The 22,346-nt window shown below is 49.0% G+C and overlaps 1 protein-coding gene across 4 annotated transcripts in view; it reads right to left on the reverse strand.

The window, feature by feature from the left end:
- The window catches only part of ST3GAL3 (ST3 beta-galactoside alpha-2,3-sialyltransferase 3), a 333,313-nt gene that overhangs the window by 52,347 nt on the left and 258,620 nt on the right, over window positions 1-22,346 (reverse strand). For all 4 annotated transcript variants that reach the window (XM_026651916.1, XM_029911606.1, XM_026651917.2 and 1 more), the window contains one exon: window positions 2,518-2,664. In XM_026651916.1, the coding sequence (XP_026507701.1) occupies window positions 2,518-2,664 (147 nt within the window). The remainder of the gene's footprint in view (window positions 1-2,517; window positions 2,665-22,346) is intronic.

A 22,346-nucleotide genomic window follows, 5' to 3' on the forward strand; every position in this document is an offset into this window, starting at 1 on the left:
TACTCCTTTCTGTGGTCATTCTCGGTTCAGAAAGAACTGGAGACAGCTATACCTTTGGCTGGACAAGGAAACGTGAGAAAAATTCTTCTCTGGGAAAACAGAGGGTGTTTTAGGTGGTGAAACTAGAGGAGAAATTCTAAATTCTTCTACACATCCTCTCCTTTCTGGAGAAACACACATCTGAGGCTGTTGCATACGTCTTCTGCCTGTTCGCTTACGATACCTGATTCAATTTCTGTCTGAACCAGGGATGGATCTGATCTACGAACCTCGACTACGACCTGCTGTGGTGCCGCAGCATCCCCTCATCTCACCAGTTACTTAAGCCTGACCTTCAGAACTGGCTCATCCGGATCCAAGAATATCCAACCTGAGGAAGAATCTTTCCTCACCTTCCCATGAGGATATATATTGTGCATTGGCTCCTTAAATATGTCTTGTTCAGAAAAGTCTCTCTCCCATGGATTGGTTCTTTTCAAAGAGGCTGACACTGCTGAGAGCTGTCTTACCAGTCAAAACTTTATCCAAAAGCTTGTCTGTAAACAAGAGGCCCACACCTCAGTGGGTTTCCTTTTCTGATCCTTGTCACTGGATTTTTTTAGCAGTAGATGTAGAGGAGGAAGATTTCTCTTTCTCTCTAGTAGACATGTCTGCTGCCAGGGAGGGCCAGCCTGTGGGCTTTCCTGGAATCTTGTTCTTTCCAAGTTCTGGAGGATTTTGCCAACTGTACTTCTTGTAAGAGAATTGCTTGAAGCCTCTTTTGTCTTTCCTTCTTTGACCTCATTGTGAACACTGAGCAAACTGAACACTTGGAGGGTGAGTGTCCTTCATTTAAACATGGGAGGCATTAGCATGTGTATCTGATGCCAAGAACACTACCGGACAAAATACACATCTTCTGAAACCAGGCGTGTTCTTCAGTTCCATACCAAGTAACTAACTTACTGTAACTATATTATTACCTAACTGACAACAATTTAACTACTTCATAACTAAGATTTAAACCAGCTAACTAATCTCAGACCCGAGGGGACTTTGGCGCCTCACAGAAAACCATTCTGCTGCTCGTGGTTAGAAGGAACTGAGGCTGTGGGAGCGTCCCGTCCCGTTTGTACCCTCACCTTGGGATTTCCCATGTTCACGGAGGAGAGGGAGGCATGTGAGTGCTCTAAAGGCTGCTGCTAGCTAGAGTTCTACCCTTCAGGCTGTGTCAGAGCATCCCACGAGTAGGACTAGGCAGAGCACTCAAAGGAGAAAATGGGGATAAAACCCATTCATCTCACTGAAGTGTTGTGAAAATAAATAAATGAATGTATGTGAAGCATTCAGGTACTACAGTGGAGAGCCCCAGAGACAAGCCAGTGGGGAAATCTGTAATTCTATCTTCTGAGCAAGGTTTGAAGTGTGCAATGAACAAGGAACAGGGCCACACATTGAACAATAAGGAGAAAACAAACTATTGAACAGCTGTTCATTCTGTGAGCACCATCCATCCTGTGCACTGAATGAGGCAGGATTTGTGTGGAAATGACAGTATGTGATTGTATAAGTAATGATTGTCCTAATGTAGATTCACAAAGGGGCTGAATTAAGATCGCACAGGCAGCCTTAATTCTGGCATTTCCTCAGTTTTGAGAGCTTGACCCTGCAACCTTACGAATGTTATTTGAATGTAGTTTTTGTGTGTGTGATATGTATGTTTTGCACCTTCCTCCAGAACAGCTCACATTGACCACTATGGAGACAGGATATTGGGCTAGGGGGCCTCTTGCTCTGATCTGGCCTGGCAACTGCTATATTCCTGAAGGAAAGGTCAGGTTACAGGAGCTGATGAAAAGGGTCCTGGATAGATTCACACTTGCTCTTGTTAATGAGGACATAAGCCAACGCACATTAACCTCTCACATCTCAACACTGAAGATTGGGACCCAATTTGGGATGCAGTTTGGAGCTGTATGCAAAGCCATCACACCACACAGCATGGAGTCAACAGTCTATCTCAATATGACTCTGGGTTAACTACACCTAAAACACTGCGTTCAAATTCTGGCCTTATCATTGCCAGAAAGATACTGACCCACTGAAGGGAGTCAGAAGAAGAGGAATAACTGATCACAGGGTTGGAGGAATTAATCTAGGAGGAAAAATGTACGGAACATTAAGATCGCACGGTAAAACACACACAAGTCGGCAATGCCAAACGGCCCCCTTGTGTACATGCAGCATTACGATACAGTCTGATTAAATGATCACAGATTGTCTCCCAAATTATACAATACGATAAACATGTTTCTTTAAGTCTTTACACACGTGTTTTCACTCTGCTAGTTTACACTAGGTGCCTTGTTCGAATGCTCCAATCAATCTCGACTGACTCACTTAACAGGATATGTTCTGCTGTCAGCACCCTCATACTTCACATTTCCTTTTCAGCCAGCAGCAGATGTGTAAACAGACTAAGTTCTGGTGTCATCTTCTTCCATCCCCTCTGATTTCTTTCCCCCACCTTGCACCTACCCCTCTGCCCATCAGGCCGTTGTTGAAGGGCAGGCCAATGAAGCTGAAAGCTGCCTCCTGGATGAAGTACGGATTCAGGATGCGGATCTCATGAGGTTCTCTTGGGACACGGGTAGCCACTGACTTCCAAAATCCATCAGATGCACTCTAGGGAATGGAGACAGCAAAACAAGCACAGGTGGTTAGATAACACAGATGCCATGTCCCTGTCATCCTCAGAAAATCCACCAGGGACAGCTGTTCTCATCCTCCCCTTGGACACAGCATTAGTACTGGTCACAGCTGATCAAAAATCATTAGCCAAACATCCAAGAAAATCTCTAACTGATGCCATATGCCGCATACTCCTCCTGTGCGTGAATCATATTTTCCCATGTCCCACTTCTACCCTAGAGTTACTGTCATCCCTTGCTGGGTCATACTTGAATTAGGCTGTAAGCTTATAAGGGACTACCTTGCTCTGTAAACTGCCACGCACACGCATGGTGCAGAATAAAAAACAAACAAACAAACAGGGTAATTGTGTCTTCCCCATTAATTGGTCTTCCTAGAGTGTTTACTCAGCAAACTTGAGAGACCAGTGGGATGGACACAGCCACTTGGCTTTGGAAGCTGCCCTTATGAACACGTCTCATTCCGTGCCACACTGGCCTTTTCAGAGCTACCCGGGAGCCACTAGCCTCCAGAAATATCCCACAGCTGCCGAAAGTGGAAAACATAAAAAAGGAGGGAGGAGCCTAGGACGTTGGGATGGGGCCAATTATGAGAGAAGTGTTCTACTCCTCTTCCAGTGTCCTCCCACTGGGAAACGACTGGGAATTAACACGCAGGAGAAGAAACCAGACAGAGGGAACATTCATGATCATAACAAGAACAGGGAGAAGGTGGCTGATAAAATGACTGATAATGACTGTGGATAGTTTCTCTCCATTTTAATCACGTTCTCTAGCCAACCCTTTTTGCATTCACCACATCTCACACATGGGAAAGGACGATTCTCCTCGCTCTTGGCAGACACAGCTCTACAATGCTCAGGTAGCCTCAGCCTCAGCCTCTCTAACAGATTGTTTACCGGTAGGAATACACACCCAGCTAGAACGTTGTAGGTGTAAAATAAAATTGCTAAAGAAATAACCACGTCTGGGGGATCTAGGCCATGATTACCTGCTAGTATTCTGGATCTTTACATCAGAGGAAAGCAGAATTTAAACATGGGAAGAACTAGAGGGCTTTTAACCCATTAGCAGCCACAATGCAGTAACAAGGCTTGCTAGCTGAGGTTGCCTGTTTGTCCCAGTGACCCAGGAACCTCTTAATCCTGAATGGCAAGGGGATGCAGAGGGTTACAGGCCTCTCGTGTGTCACAGATTCTAGAGTCATAGATGTTAAGGTCAGAAGGGACCATTGCAATCATCTAGTCCAGGGGTAGGCACCCTATGGCACGCGTGCCGAAGGCGGCACGCAAGCTGATTTTCAGTGGCACTCACACTGCCCGGGTCCTGGCCACCGGTCCGGGGGGCTCTGCATTTTAATTTAATTTTAAATGAAGCTTCTTAAACATTTCTAAAACCTTATTTACTTTACATATAACAATAGTTTAATTATATATTATAGACTTATAGAAAGAGACCTTCTAAAAATGTTAAAATGTATTACTGGCACATGGAACCTTAAATTAGAGTGAATAAATGAAGACTCGGCCCAGCACTTCTGAAAGGTTGCCAACCCCTGATCTAGTCTGACCTCCTCATAGCACAGGCCAGAGACTTGCCCCCAAATAATTCCTAGAACACGTCTTCTAGATAAACTTCCAATCTCGATTTAAAAACTCAGTGATGAAGAATCCTCCAAGGCCCTTGGTAAATTGTTCCAGTGGTTAATTATTCTCACTGTTAAAAATTGACACCTTACTTCCAGTCTGAATTAGTCTAGCTTCAACTTCTAGCCATTGGATCACGTTAGACCTTTCTCTGCTAGACTGGAGAGCCCCTTATTAAATCTTTGTGCCCCAGTTAAATATAGACTGTGATCAAATTACTCCTTAACCGTCTCTTTGTTAAACTGAACAGATTAAGCTCCTTGAGTCTATTTCTAGACTCCTTTAATCATTCTCATGGCTCTTCTTGGAACCCTCTCCAATTTATCAACATCCTTCTTGAACTGTGGGCACCAGAACTGGACCCAGGATCCCAGCAGCGGTCGCACCAGGGCCAAATCCAGAGGTAAAATAACCTCTCTGCTCCTACTCCAGATTCCTGTTTTTGCAGCCCAGGATTACACTAGTTCTTTGTTCCTAGAGGTATATATTGGCATTTAGCCATATCAAAACACATACTGTTTACTTGTGGCCAGTTTGCCAAACAATCTAGATTACTCTGAATCAGTGACCTGTCCTCTTCATTATTAACCACTCCCCCAAGTATTGTGTTATCTGCAAACTTTATCAGTGATGATTTTATGTTTTCTTCCAGGCCATTGATAAAGATGCTATACAGCATAAGGCCAAAACCTGATCCCTGTGGGACCCCACGGGAATCAGACCCACTCAATAATGATTCCCCAGGTCTGGGGTGTCCATTCTAGTTCACCAAAGGGTGTCAGGTGAGGTCTTGAATAAATGTCTGTGCCACTCCGGTCATCAAAATCATTGCGACATGAATGTACACAAACTATACAAGGAGAAATGTATATATACGGAAGTTATGTTCCTGAAGTCGGTAGGTACTGGTCACCAGCGAAGGTGAAAAACAGGTTTTCTGTCAGACAAGAATGTTTATTCAGCGACCTGTTAATATGTAAATTGAGTGTGAGGACTTCAGAGGGAGGAACTAAGGACTGGTCTACAGTGAAAGGTCCCATCGTCATAGCGATGTCTCTCAGGAGTGTGAAAAATCCACATCTTGCAGAGACGCAGTTAAGCCAACCTAACCTCCAGTATAGATAGTGCTGGGTCAATGGAAGAATTCTTTCCTCAGCCCAGCTACCGCCTCATGGGGAGGTGGATTCACTATGCAGACAGGAGAGTCCCCTTGGCGCAGGAACTCTCCACACTGAAGTGCTGCAGCTCTGCTGCCAGACAAGCCCGAAGTGTCGACACGGTCAAAGAGAAAGAGCCGTAACTGGAGATGCACTTCAAAGGTTTGCCTGACTGTATGCAGGGAGCAGGGAAGACACCCAGGCACCCTTCACCAAGGAAGAAAGAAAAACAAGTGGTTTTGCTTCCTAGAAAAGGGATCTCAACCAGACTTGGATGAAAACGCTGAAGAGAATTTTGGGTGAGACAAAGCTTCAGGAGGTTAACGTGCTAGTTCAGTTTATTCTCTAGAAAGTATTGTGATTTTGTTTTATATTTAACCATTTGTTTCCTACATTTTTACTCACTATTATTTGAATCTTTGATGATAAACTTATTCTTGTTTTCACTATAAATGTATCGAAGTGCTGTGGTTAAGCAAGGTGGTGGTCCTGAGCTAACCCAGACAAGCTGGTGTGTTCTCTCCTTTGGGAACAGCAGGGCTGGTAATTCTGTCACTGCTCAGTGGAGAAGGGGCTAGACACTGCAGGGAACGCTCTGTGAACTCGGGGGCTGGGGTGTGCCTATCGTTACCGGTACAGGGAGCGCGAGGCCTGCAGAGGCCTGGAAGGCAGAGCTTGTGCTGCCAGAGGCTGGTTGTTTGGGGGAGCTGACCCACAGCAGACACAGAGAAAGCTGCCTCACACTAAGGGCAGGTGGTGGTGAGGTGCCTCACAACCCTGGATACCCCTAGGGAGCATCAGTCATACTCCTCATAGGATTGAGCCACAGAAACATGGACCTTCCAATACATATATGCAGCATGTGTCCAGTAAGTACACAACTCCTCCTCCAATGCCGGAGGGCAGGGCCTGGGAGGTAATGCCCCAAAAGACACCAGGTGCATCTAGAACCATTTCAAGTACATGGAACATTCGCTCTGGACCATGGCTACTCCCTCCACAATTCCACTACTTTTGTCACTGTGAATTCTTGTTATTCCCCCAAAACCACCAAGCTGAATCTAAGCCCAAGATACAGTGAACTGAAGAACAGTGAAATTCTGCCTGCCTGCCCCCCAAACTGACCTCTGCAGTCAGTTACACATTTCCCTCACTCTGGCAGCAAAAAGTACAGACTGCCCGAGTCTTTCAAACCCTAGCTGTGGGAAAGAGTAATTGACTGCGGAGTGGAACACTTCATAAATCCAGTGACAGCTGTGCCCTGACAGATAAGGAAGCGGGGCCTTTGACTCATGTATAAAATGGATTAAGCATCTTTATTTACTGCTTCCTTCAAGTGTGGTGTCCACTTCTTAACAAACCATTGGGAAAACAGACTGTATGAGAAGGGATCCACATTTGGGTGAAGAATAACACAAATAGAACAGCTCCAACAAATACAGGCGCCCTATTATAAATGGGGCCCTACCAATGTCACAGTCCATTTTGGTCAATTTCATGGTCATAAGATTTTAAAAATCATAAATTTCTATTTGACTCTGAAATTTCACGGTGTTGTAGTTGTAGGGGTCCTGACCCAAAAAGGAGTTGTGGGGGAGGGTTGCACGATTATTGGGGGGGGGGAGGGGGTTGTGGCACTGCCACCCTTATTTCTACACTACTGCTGGCAGGGCACTGCCTTCAGACCAACAGCCACTGCTCTCTGGTGGCCCAGCTCTGAAGGCAGCGCAGAAGTAAAGGTGGGTGGCCATACCACGAGCCCCTAAAATAACCTTGTGACCCCCCCCCCCGCAACTCCCTTTTGGCTCAGGACCTCCAATTTGAGAAACCCTGGTCTCCCCTGTGAAATCTGTACAGTAGAGAGTAAAAGCACACACACCACCAGATTTCACAGTCCGTGACATGTTTTTCATGGCCATGAAAGATACTAAACAAAGACTCTCAAACCCATTCTCAGCTATTTTAGACCAATCCATCATAAACAGTCGCTGCTCCTACCGGCGGGAGGTAACGGTAAGGAATGGCACAGGGACAGTGCCTGTGGGGAAGCTCATTTTCTGCAGGCCCAGTCTTCCGGAGAAGACGATGCTGCAAGGAACATGGCAGGAGCACTGTGACGACCACTGCCCACCTCGCCCAGCATTAAGTACAGTAAGGACAGCTTTAGAAATTCCTGGAAGGAGTGTCTACTTTCTGCAGTACCAGCCCCACCCAGCAAGAGGTGATGTAGGGCATGAGGTGTATTACCAAGTCCCATCATTCCTTCAGCTCCCCTGGCGTTCCTTGTGCTCCCCAATGACTTTAATCAGCATTTTGTGCTATTGTCTTTGACCAAGGCACCACAGCTCAGGTGCTTTGGTCCCACCGTTTCCACCTCGCACCACAGGTCAAACATTTTGTTTGCCTTGTCTCTGAGGATTATCCCCAACACACCTGAATTCCAAGGTAATTTACATAAAAAAGGAAATTTATTAGAACAATTGGGAGAAGCCCTAAACTCAGACAGTACAAACATTGCTGTGCAAAAGGTCCTGAATCAAATTCCCCTTTGCAAATACACACAAACTTTGGGGAAGTTCAGAGCTGGAAAAAAAACTGCCCCTAGCTTTATAATAATAATTATATAGTAATAAGAACAGGAGTAATTGTGGCACCTTAGAGACTAACAAATTTATTAGAGCATAAGCTTTCGTGGGCTACAACCCACTTCTTCGGATGCATATAGTAATAAGCAACCTGACACAGCTGGTTGGGACAGGGAATGAGGATGCAGACGGTTATCCAAATGAAACACTGTAAGATGCCCAGATGCCGTGACAACCATGTTATGGACCAATGTCCCACCTCAAAGTGGGCTGCACTTCAAAGGCAGCTGAATCTGTTTGTGTACCGTACACATTCTATGTCCACATGATAGGAGTGCTCTAAGCTTTAATTCAGATTGTGGCCTTGGTAAAAGTGATCGGAGAGCTTTGGATGGAAGAGCCTACAGAACTGCAAAGTTCTCCTTACAGCACAGGTGGGGATTTGGCCCACTGCTTCTTTTCATCCGGCCCGCGGCAAGCCTCCGTGCCACAGGCCAGATGCCCCAAGCCTTGGCTCCCCACCGTGGGGCTGGAGCCGTGACCACCAGCTCGCCGGCATGTCCCTGCGGCCCCTAGCCGGAGGAGCGAACAGGGAAGCTCTGCGTGCTGCCACCGTCCCCAGTGCCGGCTCCGCAGCACCCATTGGTCAGGAACCGCAGCCAATGGGAGATGCAAGGGAAGTGCCAGAGGGCGTGGGCAGCGCGCACTGCGCAGAGCCACTTGGCCCCTCCGCTTAGGGGCCACACATGCCGGCCACCTTGGGGAGCAGAGCAGCACGGAGCCAGGGCAGGCAGGGAGCCTGCCTTAGCCCTGCTGCGTCACCGACCGGAAGGTAAGCGCTTCCCGGCCAGAGCCTGCACCCCGCACCTCCTCCTGCACCCCAACCCCCTACCCCAGCCTGGAGCCCCTGCCTGCACCCACACTCCCTCCCAGACCCCACACCCCCACACGCACCCCAACCCCCTACCCCAGCCCGGAGCCCCCCTCCTGCACCCAAACTCCCTCCCAGACCCCACATCCCCACACGCACCCCAACCCCCTGTCCCAGCCCTGAACCCCCTTCTGCACCCAAGATCCCACCTGGAACCCGCACACCGAACCTCAGTTATCCAGCTTTTAACCCATTTAATGTAACCAACATGTATGCCATGTTAATTTTATAATCATTCTATTTTTTTTAATCAAAATGTTATCCAGGCACAAGTCAAATGCCTTACAGAAGTCTAAGTCTATTTCATCAACATTATTACCTTTATCAACCAAACTTGTAATCTCATCAAAAAGGTATCAAGTTGGTTTGACAGGATCTATTTGCCATAAACCCATGTTGATTGGCATTAATGACATTACCATTCTTTATTAATTGAGTCCCATATTAGCTGCTCCATTACCTTGCTTGGGATTGATGTCAGACTGCTAGGTCTATAGCTACCCAGGTCATCCCGTTTATCCTTTATAAATATTGGCACAACATTGGCTCTCTTTCCCACGGTTCCAAGAATGATTGAAAATCAACAATAATTCTCCAGCAAGCTCCTCAGCCAGGTCTTTTAAAACTCCTGGATGCAAGTTACCTGGACTTGCTGATTTCAAAACATCTAACGTTAGTAGCTGCTGTTTAATATTCTCCTGAGATACGAGTGGAATGGAAGGCATCTATCATATGATATGGCTACCTCATCTGTTTTTTCCACAAATACACAACAGAAATATTTGTATATGTATCAGTAGAGATTGGCTGAGAAAACAAATCTAAGCAGCATGTGCTTGCTCAAGCCCCGGGCTACAGGGCTGGTGCAGAACTTTCTCTGAAATTGCTCCACCCCAACTGCCTCGAGCTACTGAGACACTGTCATTGACAGCAGGGAGACTCTCTCTCCTGTACTCTCAATAGTACTCCTGCACTGTCACTGAGGCAGCAGGGAGCAGGTGATGCAACCTGACTTGAGTGAAGAGGGATGAAGAGAAGAGATGGGTAGGCTGAGGATGGAAAGACAAAGGGTAGCATGGGACACTTGGGGCGGGGGCGAGGGACACTAGGAGAAGGGTCTGTTACCACTAAAAAACACTCCTCTTCAGAAACTGGAACATAAGCAGGGGGTCCTGATTCCCAACATTTCTCTGCTGCCAATAAACAGCTGGGAAACTTACCCGGCACCACGCATGAATGAGGATGATAGAAAGAAACCCTGAATAGCCACCGACTCATTGAGCACCGTCCTGTGCACAGAATGAGGTAGGAGCACATGATCCTGTCATTAAAACGAGCCCAAGGGGTAGAAGCCAGGTGACATGCACAACCTGACTTACGGCCGCTCCTAACTTTTGAGGGCTTGACTTTGCAAACAATCTAAAAAGAGCAGTAACCATCTCAGAGGCGACAAGTAACCGTTGCTAGTTGGGGGGCAGGGGCTGTCACTGCCCCATGCATTGCTGGTGGGTGTAGAACAGAAGTTTTTCGAACTGTGGTGCACCCCATAAGGGAGCAGGGAGGAACACTGGGGGGAGGAGCAGCTTGGCCCGGCGGCTAAGGCTGGCGACGCCAGGCAGCTCGGCCAGCCCCATGCAGCAGGGCTCAGGGAGGGAGTGCCACTTGCACCCCAACTCACCTTAGAAGCTGTAGCCGAATGGAAGGCCGGGCAAGCAGAGCTGCAGTGTGAGGGGAGCAGTTTTGCCTGGGCCCAGCCCCTGCTACAGGAGTGGGAGAGCGGCCTCTGCCCTGGGAACGGGCCTGGGACGTTCGCCCCGGGCAATCGGCAAAGCAGGCCGAGGGAAGTGCAGCAGGGAAGGAGAAGCAGTCCCATATAGTGGGGGGGGGGGCCTCAGCCCTTAGCCAGCTGACCTGCTGCTTTCCCCTCCCCGCCCTGCACGGACAAATGGTGAGTGCTGCCGTCAGGGGGAACTGCTGCCTCCTCCTGGCGTCCGGGTGAGCAGCAGCCCGAGGCCTTGCCCACTCCCACTGCCCTATGGGGCAGAGACTGCAGTGGTCCCTCCGGATGGGTCCCCTCCGAACACTGAGCTGTTGCTAAATGGAAGGCAGAAATCTGGGGGGAGGGACCCCCTCTGAACTATCTATTGCCTGGACTACATCTCCAGCAGTTTCTGAAGAGGTTACAGGAGTTAAATGGACACTGGTTTTAAGCTACAAACAAAACCTTAACAACCACCAGAGCTTTTTGCTTTGCGCTTTTCATAAAAAGGTAACTTAAAAAGCATAATATCGTTTGGTTTAACATCCCCCCTTGACCGAGTTCCAGAGTGGCCCTTGACAGAGCAGTCTGAGGTTTGTGTTTCACTTCAGTTTTACAGGTATTTTCTCTGTCAGCTTAGCCTCTGGGCATCTTGGTTCCCAAGAACAAACCACCCTCAAAGACAGACAAGGCCTCACCTCTGGTAGCCAAATAAGCTGCTATTACTGGGAAACCGGCGGCTGCACACACCCTTCCTCATTGCCAAGAGTCATCAGCCAAAGGAAGGGTCCTGGGGGACTGCCCCTTACTAAGAGAACTCACCCGCTGGTGACCAGCGGGATGTAAGGGGCGAGCCAGTCAGCTCAGGCACCTGGGTGGCAGGAAGTTCAGGGCCTTGGAGATGGTCGCCAAGCCCCCATATTGCAGCCAGATGTAAGCAGGTCTCCAGGTGCAGAGCACAGGTGTTCCATGTGCTGTGGCTGGCACAGTGGGATGCCAAGGAGGAAGTGCAATGGGAATTGAGCTGAAGCTGGGTGCTCCGGGGGAGAGGACAGCAGGGTTGACCTGAGTTATTCACCAGGGAATGGAGGAATTTGCGGGAAGTAGCTAACGGTTCCCTCTCTCCCTGGGAGATATCCAGCAGAGGGCTCTGGGATCAGACTGACGTTGTGTCAGCCATTCACCCATGTGGCTGTTTGGGCATCTGGCTGCTCCTGCTTGGAGGGCTCTCTGCATTCCTCACTGCGGAGCTCTCTCGCCGTTTGCAAGTTATTACCTCAGGAGTTCCTCACAAGAGGGTCAGAGTGTGAGAAATACAGCCCTGCACACGAAGGGGAGATAGGAAATTGACAGCACACGTACGGAAGCCAGGGACTGGGCGTGACGGCCAGGCTCTCCTTTCTCCCATACTCCAGTGCCTTCCCTGAATTACAGCCTTAACTGGCATCCCTCCGCAGCCCTGGGAGCAGGCCCTGCACCTGCACTGCCCTGGAGTGACGCAGAGAGCAAGGCTGAACGCACTCATTTGAGCAAAGCCAGCTTGCATCTGATTGTTCTAAAATGTCACCATTTCCTAGGCTGCTTTGCAAGGCCTCAAAGGCTGCTGTTACTATGCATTAAAGGGCATGTGTCCGTATCCCCCAGAAACACCCACACACAAGTCAGGCTGCAGCCGTCCAGGGCCAGCTTGGAACTCCCCCCATCCCGCGCACATCTGTGTGGCTTTTCCAGGCTCTGGATGTTACTGGGGTGATGTTTAACCCAACAGCAACAATGGAGCAGTTTTACGAGGGGCAGAAAAGCCAAAGGGAGTAGATTGAAACAGGAATGGATAGAGGGGAAGGGGAGACGCCACGGAGGATTTTCTACACATGGGTGGCCCTGCGTGAAGACCTGGGCAAATACCTGTGGTGCTCTCAGATAGCTCGGGGTAGATACAAAATACCTGTGGATATTACCAGCTCTGGGCCAATCACCTGCCTGTTCCTCTGGCCCTTCGGTAGTGCTACCTCCCTAGCTGCCTGTGTCTCCCTTTCTCAGCTCCTTGTGGCTCTGCAAGGGCTCAGGAGGCTCCCTTTCATCTCTCACTAGCTGCCTCATCTCACTCCCTTCCACGTCCTGCGGCTCCTCCTGCGGAATCTCCTTTCTCTCGGTAACATTTTCCTCGGGAATTTCACTAGACTGAATCTGGAAAGAAAATACAGAAGCAGGTGAGAAGAGTGTTCCTCACATTGCTACCTCTGCAGCAGGCAAAGTCTCAAGATTGGCCTTCTTGTCAAAGGGCCGAAGGAAACGAGTTCCTGGCTCATAATTACTGGCGTTCTCACCAATATGGTTTGGTTCTGCAAACCCCGCAGTTTTGTGATGCATCTCGCGGTTTGTGGTTTTGGTCGACAGCTCGCCACAGGTGCACAGCAATGCACTGCAAACCACAGGCAGCCTGCTACTAACGCTGCCAGCTCCGAGCCCCGTTGCTGCTAGTGGTCCCCTAGGGCAGCCTCTATTCCGTCTAATAGATGTGCACTCTGATTGGACACAGATGTTCAGTGAAGTTTCCAAAGCAGTTACTTTCTTCCCATCACAGAATCCTGGCGTAGGTGGCGGGTACAATAGGCCAGGGCAGGCTCAGCCTCCTTGGCACAGCTGCAGGATGCCGGTTGCAGGGTTGCACAAGGATGTTTTTGCTTATTATGATGTCCCATGCAGGTTCCGGGGCGGCTGAGGAGGCGGTATGTGCTACTCCCTGAACTCCAGGGAGATGGCTGATGAATCCAGGAAGCTAAGCAGCAGATGTGCCTCCTCAGCCGCCCCAGAACCTGCATGGGACATAGGAAAAGCTCAGGTGGTTCTTTGGGAAGAGACACACTTTTCCCGCGAGGCGGCTTGGGGTCTCAGAAGGGGAGGCGAGGTGCTGCTGGGGGGGCTCTGGCTGGGGGAGGGGGGCTCTGGCCGTCCTGGGGGTGGTCCCTCTGGTTCCGGGGGAGGGGTGGGGCCTCTGGTGGAAGGAGGTCTGGGGGGGACTAGCCTCCCCAAAGGGGGGGTCCACCTGCTACGCATGAATCCTGTCCCTCTTTAGGCTGAAAGGAGGGAAACTGTTCAACTGTCAAGCACCACCCACATTTCTCTGCAGCCAGATTCATGAGCTCCTTTCAGTTACCGCCTCCGGCCCTGGGAAAGGCACGTCTGGGTACAACAGAGCAAGCCCCAGAGTGCAGTGGCACCCCACGGAGGGCAAGTTCTGATGTAAGAGCACAAGTGGGAGAAGGATCTGAGCCCCAGCCCGGAGGCAGTCACAGCACTCAGCCCAGCAACAGCAGTAGATCACCGTAGAGCGAGGGGTGATGCTGCCTTGCCCGTGGGGACACAGTGTGCCGCCTCTGGGTAGGAGGCCACTGAATCTAGCAGCACTTGCCCTGCAAGGGAAGCAAGCAGGACACTTGTTAAGGGCATGGGCGGTGGGTGAACCCCTGGCTTGGGGAGGGGGAACCCCAGCCCCGCCCCTTCCGCACCCACCAGAGCCCCTCTTCTGGCCTTCAAACAACCCCCCAAACTGTGCCAAGCTCATCATCAGAAGCAACCTCCCCACAGAACAGGACATGCCAACTTAAAGCAGCACCAGACCTGCCAGAACAACAGATGGAAAACCTGCAGACACATCTCCACTGCTACAATGATCAACACCGCCACAACACACCTTTGGAGATCCCTGGGACCTACGCATGCCCATCACAACATGTGGTGTACCGCATCCAGTGCACTAAATGCCCCAGTAACAATTATGTGGGTGGAACCAGATAATCACTACGGTCTCGAATTAACTCATACAAGAAAATGATAAAAGACAAAAACACCGTGGCACATGTGGGCGAACACTTTTCACAAAGTGATCACTCTGTATCTGACCTCTCAGTCCTCATCCTCAAAGGACACCTGCACAGTGCTTTCAAAAGACGAACCTGGGAGCTTGAATTCATAACTTTGCTAGACACTAAAAATAATGGACTGAATAGAGTCACTGGATTTATGGCTTATCACATGACAACCCCCCACTTACCTCACCTACCTTCTGCCCCACCCCCTTCCTTCCTCCCCCACTATGACTGGAGGGGTGGTAACAGGCCCCTCCAACCTTGAATGGTCCTTTGAAATATGTGTTAACTACTAATGCTAAACAATCTGTTCCACTTCCACTCTATGTAGCTGTGACACTCTTAGCACCTTTCCCAGCCCTGAGGAAGAGCTCTGTGTAAGCTCAAAAGCGTCTCTCTCTCACCACAAAGAAGTCGGTCCAATAAAAGCTATCACCTCCCTATCTTGTCTCTCTAGTATCCTGGGACCGACATGGCCACAGCAGCCCTGCCTGCGCTGTCAGCTACCTGGCTCCGGCTGCCCTGTAACATGCGGTGCACGTCTTTGGCACTAGCTAAAGAGTGAATAAAGAGGCAACGAGCGCCAAACGACAAACACAACCTGGGGGGCCAGACCACCCTGCAGTGTTGAGGACACTGGCCCAGCGGGGCAGGGCTGCATGGGGGCCCTTCCCTTTTTTCTCCAGGTCCTGTTTTAAAGGGAGGGCTAGCCCCACTCACAGGCTGGGCCCTCTCCAGAGCCCAAACAAAGCCCTGTCCTTCCAATTCTGCAAGCAGCTCAGGTAAGGGAAGCAAGGTCACACTTTTTAATGAGGCACTCCACCTCACTCAGCTATGACAATCTGATAAGGTGGAAGAATCCAGCCATGAATTGCTTAATGCACATCTCAGTGTCTTTCAATAGTAAAAGCAGTGGGGGTGCTACAACATACATGAAACTGATAAAGGCCCCCATATCTCCCATGCTCCCCACTCTTCCGTCCTTACAGAGCACAATGGCTCCTTGGCTGGCCACTTATAATAAAGCACAAGGTGAAGGTACGCAGATCCCCCCAATCTTACCTTCCTAAAGCAGATCACCTGCCCCATGGCAGGGGAACACACTTCTTCAGTTAGCTGGTGTCTGACCTCTGTACCTTACATCGCCCAAGGTCCCCTCCCAGTCACTAGCTGAGTCTTTGCAAGACACTCTTAAAGGAATCATAGAATATCAGGGTTGGAAGGGACCTCAGGAGGTATCTAGTCCAACCCCCTGCTCAAAGCAGGACCAATCCCCAACTAAATCATCCCAGCCAGGGCTTCGTCAAGCCTGACCGTAAAAACCTCTAAGGAAGGAGATTCCACCACCTCCCTAGGTAACCCATTCCAGTGCTTCACCACCCTCCTAGTGAAAAAGTTTTTCCTAATATCCGACCTAGACCTCCCCCACTGCAACTTGAGACCATTGCTCCTTGTTCTGTCATCTGGTACCACTGAGAACAGTCTAGATCCATCTTCTTTGGAACCCCCCTTCAGGTAGTTGAAAGCAGCTATCAAATCCCCCCTCACTCTTCTCTTCTGCAGACTAAACAATCCCAGTTCCCTCAGCCTCTCCTCATAAGTCATGTGCTCCAGCCCACTAATCAAAGAGAGAAAAATGGCAAGACCTTCCTCCCACAAGAACCTGAGCAGCACCTTGGCTAGGTTCCCAGACATGCCCAATTATTAAAAGTAACAAGCAATTTTTGACTTCCAGGGGCTGGAAGCTCGGTACTTTCTGAAAACCAGGCCCCTTTCCGATAGCTCAAGCTAGGCATTCCAAATTGCTAATCGGTTTTGGAAATCGTAGGCTCCAGTACTAGGCAGACGCTGCTGGATCACTGAATGTGTACATTATTTGTGTCACGAAGACGTGAAATACTGCGGGGCTTCCCCTACCTTTCAACCTGCTGCTTTCAGCTGTGTATTTCCCATTCCACCCCACGTGCTTCTTTACTGCCTGCACTACAGCAATAAACAGAAACGCTCTGAGGCTGACAGCATGGGAAGTTCTCCAAGAAAACAAGGCACCTCAGAAGGTTATTCTCTCTCACTGGGGGGGGGGGGTGTCACTCAGATACACTTTCACCTCCTTCGTCCCCCTGATGTTTTCCCACTATGAGGCTTTGATCTTCCCAAGTACTGAACTCAGAAATGCCGCACCATGGAAAGGAAGTTTTTAAAGAAGCCACCTCAAAGAAATCCAACTGATCAGACATCAGGCTTCATCCTCAGTTTGATTTTGTTTCATCTTTTTTGGAGAGCATGGACTCTGGCACATATTTAAGAACATAAGAACTGGGTCAGACCATGGTCCATCTTGCCCCGTATCCTGTGTCCGACAGTGACCCATACCAGAGCTTCAGGTGGAGTGTACAGAACAAGGTAATTATGGAGAGCTCCAACTGTCTTCCACTCCTGGCTTCTGGTACTCAGAAGTTTAGCATCTTCCCGAGCATGGGGTTGAATCTCTGACCATCGTGGCTATTGGTGGACCTACCCTCCATGAGCTTATCCAGTTCTTTTTGAACCAGTTATATTTTTGGCCTTCACAACCCATAGCAATGAATTCCACAAGTTAACTGTGCATTATGTGAAAAAGCACTTCCTCTTGTTAGTATTGAACCTGCTACCTATTAATTTCATGGGCTAACCCCTGGTGTTTGTACTGTGCGAAAAGGTAACACTTCTCTATTCACGTTTTCCACACTAGTCACGATTTTATTGACCTCTATCATATCTTTCTTCAGTTGTCTCTTTTCTAAACTCAACAGCCCCAATCTTTTTAGTTTCTCCTCATGTGGAAGCTGTTCTATACCCTTGATCATCTTTGTTGCTCTTCTCTGAACCTTTTCTAGTTCCACTGTATCCTTTTTGAGATGGAGGAGCAGAACTGGCCACAGTATTCCAGGTATGGGTGCACCATGGATTTAGCTAGTGGCATTATTATATTTTCATACCCTTTCCTAATTGTTCCTAATATATTGCTAGATTTTTTGACTGGGGTACTGTGCATTGGGTGGAAGTTTTCAGAGAACAATCCACGATTACTCCAAGATCTCTGCCTTGAGTGGTAACAGCTAATTTAGACCCCATCATTTTATATGTATAGTTGGGATTATGTTTTCCAATGTGCATTACTTTGCATTTATCAACATTGAATTTCATCTGCCATTTTGTTGCCCACACAACCAGTTTTGTGAGAACCCTCTTTATCTCCTTGCAGTCTGCTTTGGATGTAACTAACTTGAATAATTTTGTATAGTTAGCAGTTAGGTTGACACAGTGTTAGTGTAGACACTGTGTTAATTATGACGACTGTTACTGGCCTCCAGGAGCTGTCCCACACTTACAGCGCTGTAAGTGAACTGCTGTAGCGTTTAGTGAAGCCACATCTCCATCGACGGGGGAGCATCTCCCGTTGGCATGGATACTCTCTTCCCAAGAGGTGGCAGCACTGCCGACAGGAGAAGGACTCCAGTCAACACAGCACTGTCTGCACCAGGGGTTAGGTCAGTATAACAGCGTTGCTCAGGGGTGTGGATTTCCCACTCTCCTAAGCAATGTAGTTTTACCAGCATAAGCTGGGAGTGTAGACCAAGCCTAAAGCAATTAACTAGCAGTGTCACTGTTAATGCCTGAAGGCGGGCGTGCGGAAGTGAAAAAGCCACCGAAAGAAAGAGATGTGGCAGTCACAAGACCCTGCAGCGCCCCGGTTTGCACAGTTCACTGAGAACCTCCTGGCTCTCCCCACTCAGGTAGGGATGTGGCTATTCAATCCCCATCTCTGCACAAACACGCAGTGTCACACTGACACAAGGAACAGACAAGAGTGTTACAATACCACCTGTGGAGGCTCTGAAAAGGTTTCTGCTCAGACATAACTGGATTAGATCTGGACAGTGCATTCCCACTGGGGAATTACAATCTATCCAGGTCATGTTGCATGTCTGAGGAGCATAAGTAGGTACCAAGGCCTAGAAAATGCTATTCTATAAATGGGAAAATGAAATAAAACGCATCACCTCCACTAAACAGCTCAGCAATGAGAACGGGGCGGGGGTGGGGGGAGAGGCGCAGTGGGTCAGGACTGAGGGGCAGGGGCTGGACTGTTAGAACTACCCGGGGAGACCCGGGCAGGAAGAGCAGGGGCAGCTGAGCCTGGGCCTCGTGTTCATAAGCACTAAAATTCAGCTAATCAACGGGAAGGGGAATTTCAAAAGAAACTAACAAATCCCCACCAGGTGCAGGCCCACAGCACCGTCCGAAAGCTGCAGCAAACACTGACAGAGCAATTCTAGGACTCCTACTCAGTTCAGTAGGGCAGCACTAGCCTGTTCTGGAATTAGAGCTGGGAATGCTTTCCCACAGGAATGACGCAGGCCTAGTCTACACTAGCAGCGCTACAGCAGCCAGGTGAAAACTCTCCAGTCCGCATGATCAACCCACCTCCCCGAGCGGCCGTAGCTACGTCAGCGGGAGAAGCTCTCCTCCCGACATAGCACGGTCTACGCTGGTTGGTGTAACTACGTCAGCGTTACTTACCTGTCAGTGTAACTTCCATCGCTCAGGGGGTGGCCTATTCACACCCTGGAGTGACACAAGTTGTACCGACATAACCTACAGTGTAGACAAGCCCTCAGTGACCGATTTTCTCGCCCCACTAACTTTCTTGTTTAAGGAGCAGGCAGGGGCAGTGCTGGACACTAAGGGTATGTCTACACTACGGGATTAATCCGAATTTAGATAATTCGAATTTGGGAAACAGGTTGTATAAATTCGATTGTGCGCGGCCACACTAAGCACATTAATTCGGTTTTTAACCACATTAATTCGGTGGTGTGCGGCCACACTACCCCATTAATTTAACCACATTAATTCGGTGGTGTGCGGCCACACTAACCCTAATTCGAATTAACAAAATCGATTTAGGCGCTACTCCGCTCGTCGAGGTGGAGTACAGAAATCGATTTTAAGTGCCCTTTAATTCGAATTAACTGGCTCTGTAGTGTGGACGGGTGAAGGGTTAATTCGGATTAACGCAGCTAAATCCGAATTAAAGTCGTAGTGTAGACCAGGCCTAAGGGAGTTACACCTGCACAGCTATCGCAGAGTCATTAGCCCACTGTAGCTATGCCAGTCAATTTCCCTTGGGGACAAGCTCTTAGAAAACTGTCTCTCATTGCGGAGTCTGGGGCGGGATGTTCTGGAAGTTCGAAGCACTGGCTGATCCCACAGAACTTGATGGTAAAATTCCCAGTGACAGTGGTGTGCTCCCACTACGCACTTCTGAAATCCAGCCCCAGATTCCCGCACTTGCTGTGTATGTCTAGGCCTCTTTGGCTTTTGTTCATTTCTGCTACAAACAGTTTCCTCTTGAAATAAATTCATAGATTATAAAGAAGGGACCACTGTGCTCATACAGCCTGACCTCCTGCCTAACAAGGCCCACAGAACTTCCCTGAATTGATTGCTGTTTGAACTAGAGCACATCACTTAGAAAACATCCAATCTGGTTTTAAAAACTTCCACTGATGAACAATCCACCAGGATCCTTGGCAAACTGTTCCAGAGGTTAATGACCCTCGCTGGTAAAAATGTGAGCCTTATTTCCAGTCTGAATCTGTCTAGCTTCAGCTCCCAGCCATTGGATTGCGTTAGATCTTTGCTAAATTGAAGAGGCCTCTATTGTCAAATTTCTCTTCCCACCGCGGCACCTCCTGTAGACAGTGATCACATCACTTCTTAACCTTCTTATTAAACTGAACAGATTGAGCCCCTGTGTCTTTGGGCATTTCCTCCCCCGCAATCCGTTAATCATTCTTGTGGCTCTTCTCAGAACTCACCCGTGTGTTCCACATCAAGAATTCATTGTTCTGACTCTTCACCATATTCCCCTGCAAGAGTCTCCCACCCAACACCCTCAGGGGACTGATGGCTAAGAAACAAGGGGTGATTCTAGTGAACAGAATTCTTGACAAGCCACACCAAATCCACACTGACCTTTAACCTCTTTGCCACCTTTGTCTTCACCCCTCCTCTCTCTGCTCAGTGAAGAACTCTTCCTAGGGGATTCCACAGCAAGAGCAACCCCAGTGAGATGGAGAATAAGACACTGGGCAGAGTCAGGAAAACCAGTCTATTGCCAGCTCTAAGGCTTTTTCTGCAACCTAGACCCGTGGTTCTCAACCAGGGGTCCGGAGCCCCCTGGGGAGCCGTGAGCAGGTTTCAGGAGGGTTGCCAAGCAGGGCCAGTATCAGACTCACTACAGCCCAGGGCAGAAAGCTGAATCCCTGCTGCATGGGGCTGAAGCCCGGGGCCCTGAGCCCCGCCATTTGGGGCTGAAGCTGAAGCCTGATCAATGTAGCTTCACGGGGGCCCCTGCAGCGTGGGGCCCTGGGCAATTGCCCTGCTTGCTACCCCCTAATGCCGGCCCTGGCTTTTATATGCAGAAAAACAGTTGTTGTGACACAGGTGGGCTGTGGTGTTTTTATAGCATGTTGGGGGGGCCTCAGAAAGAAAGTTGAGAACCCCGACCTAGACAAGTATCTATCTCTGTGCCTATGCGTCTCCATTGTATAGGGGGCTAATAATGCTTCACCACATTGGTCTGAGCCTGATTCATTAATCTCTGCCAAGTGTGTGGAGATCCTTGGATGGAAAGCACTGGGGAAGGGCAGAGTATTATTTCCGAGCAGTAGTCTCAGGCTTTTGAGTTCAAGCGGATTAAATATATGGACTCCTTTATGTATGATCTGACCAGTACCCTCAGCGAGAGGAGGACCACGTCAAGAACAAGCAAGACCACATCTTCTAGATAAGGACTTTGCAGGGCAGGATGCTGCTCTGACAACGGGCACCGACTTCGGTAGTGCTGGGAGGCGAAAGGTGAGCTGCGAGGAGGGTGTGGCGTGGTTGTATGGAGCACGAGTTCCGTTTTTACAACACCCGTGATTGCTTGTGCATTCCTGTGGCTGACGTTGGGACATTTCTGCCCTGCATACACATAAACATACATTGTGAACACGTGGAAAACTAAACAAACAACCCCCTGACTTTCAGGCTTTGTTTAATCTGTGCGGATTTGTGAGCATTCCTCCTGACAGCAGAGCATTTCTAGCTGAGCTGAGCTGCGTGAAAAATGCAAAGTTCCTGTGGTGCGACCCTCCTCTCCTGGCTTGCCTGCTCACTTCCACTTAGCTGCACATGGGCAGTGCCAGGCGCAAGCCTGCCTCTGCGAGTCAGTAGGCCCAGTCCAGCTCTCAGTTCCATCAGTGTAAATCCCCAGTAACACCATTGGTTTTAACGTGTCTCTCTGGCGTTACAATGGTGCAGGCCAGAGCAGAATGTAGTCCGCAGTGTGAAGACAGGACACTGCAGGAAAGATTATTGGGGAGAAACTGGACATCAAGATGACACCCTTAAGGCTACCTGCAACACACTTTTCGTTTGAACGTTATTCCGATTGTTCCTATATCCCACAGGTAAGGGGAGAAGTGTCACTTTTAAAAGACGGCCTAATTATTTTGTCTGAAGACATGGCTATGCTATTTCCCCATGCCAATTTTGCCCCCTATTGTTACTCACACCTTCTTGTCAACTGTTGGAAATGGGCCATCCTGATTATCACTACAAACGTTTCTTTACAAGTATAAAATTAGCATGGGGAAATAGTTTTTACTTTACAAGTA

This window comes from Terrapene carolina, unplaced genomic scaffold (genome assembly GCF_002925995.2).
Source record: "Terrapene carolina triunguis isolate 2854851 unplaced genomic scaffold, T_m_triunguis-2.0 Scaffold110, whole genome shotgun sequence".
Taxonomy (NCBI): Eukaryota; Metazoa; Chordata; order Testudines; family Emydidae; genus Terrapene; species Terrapene triunguis.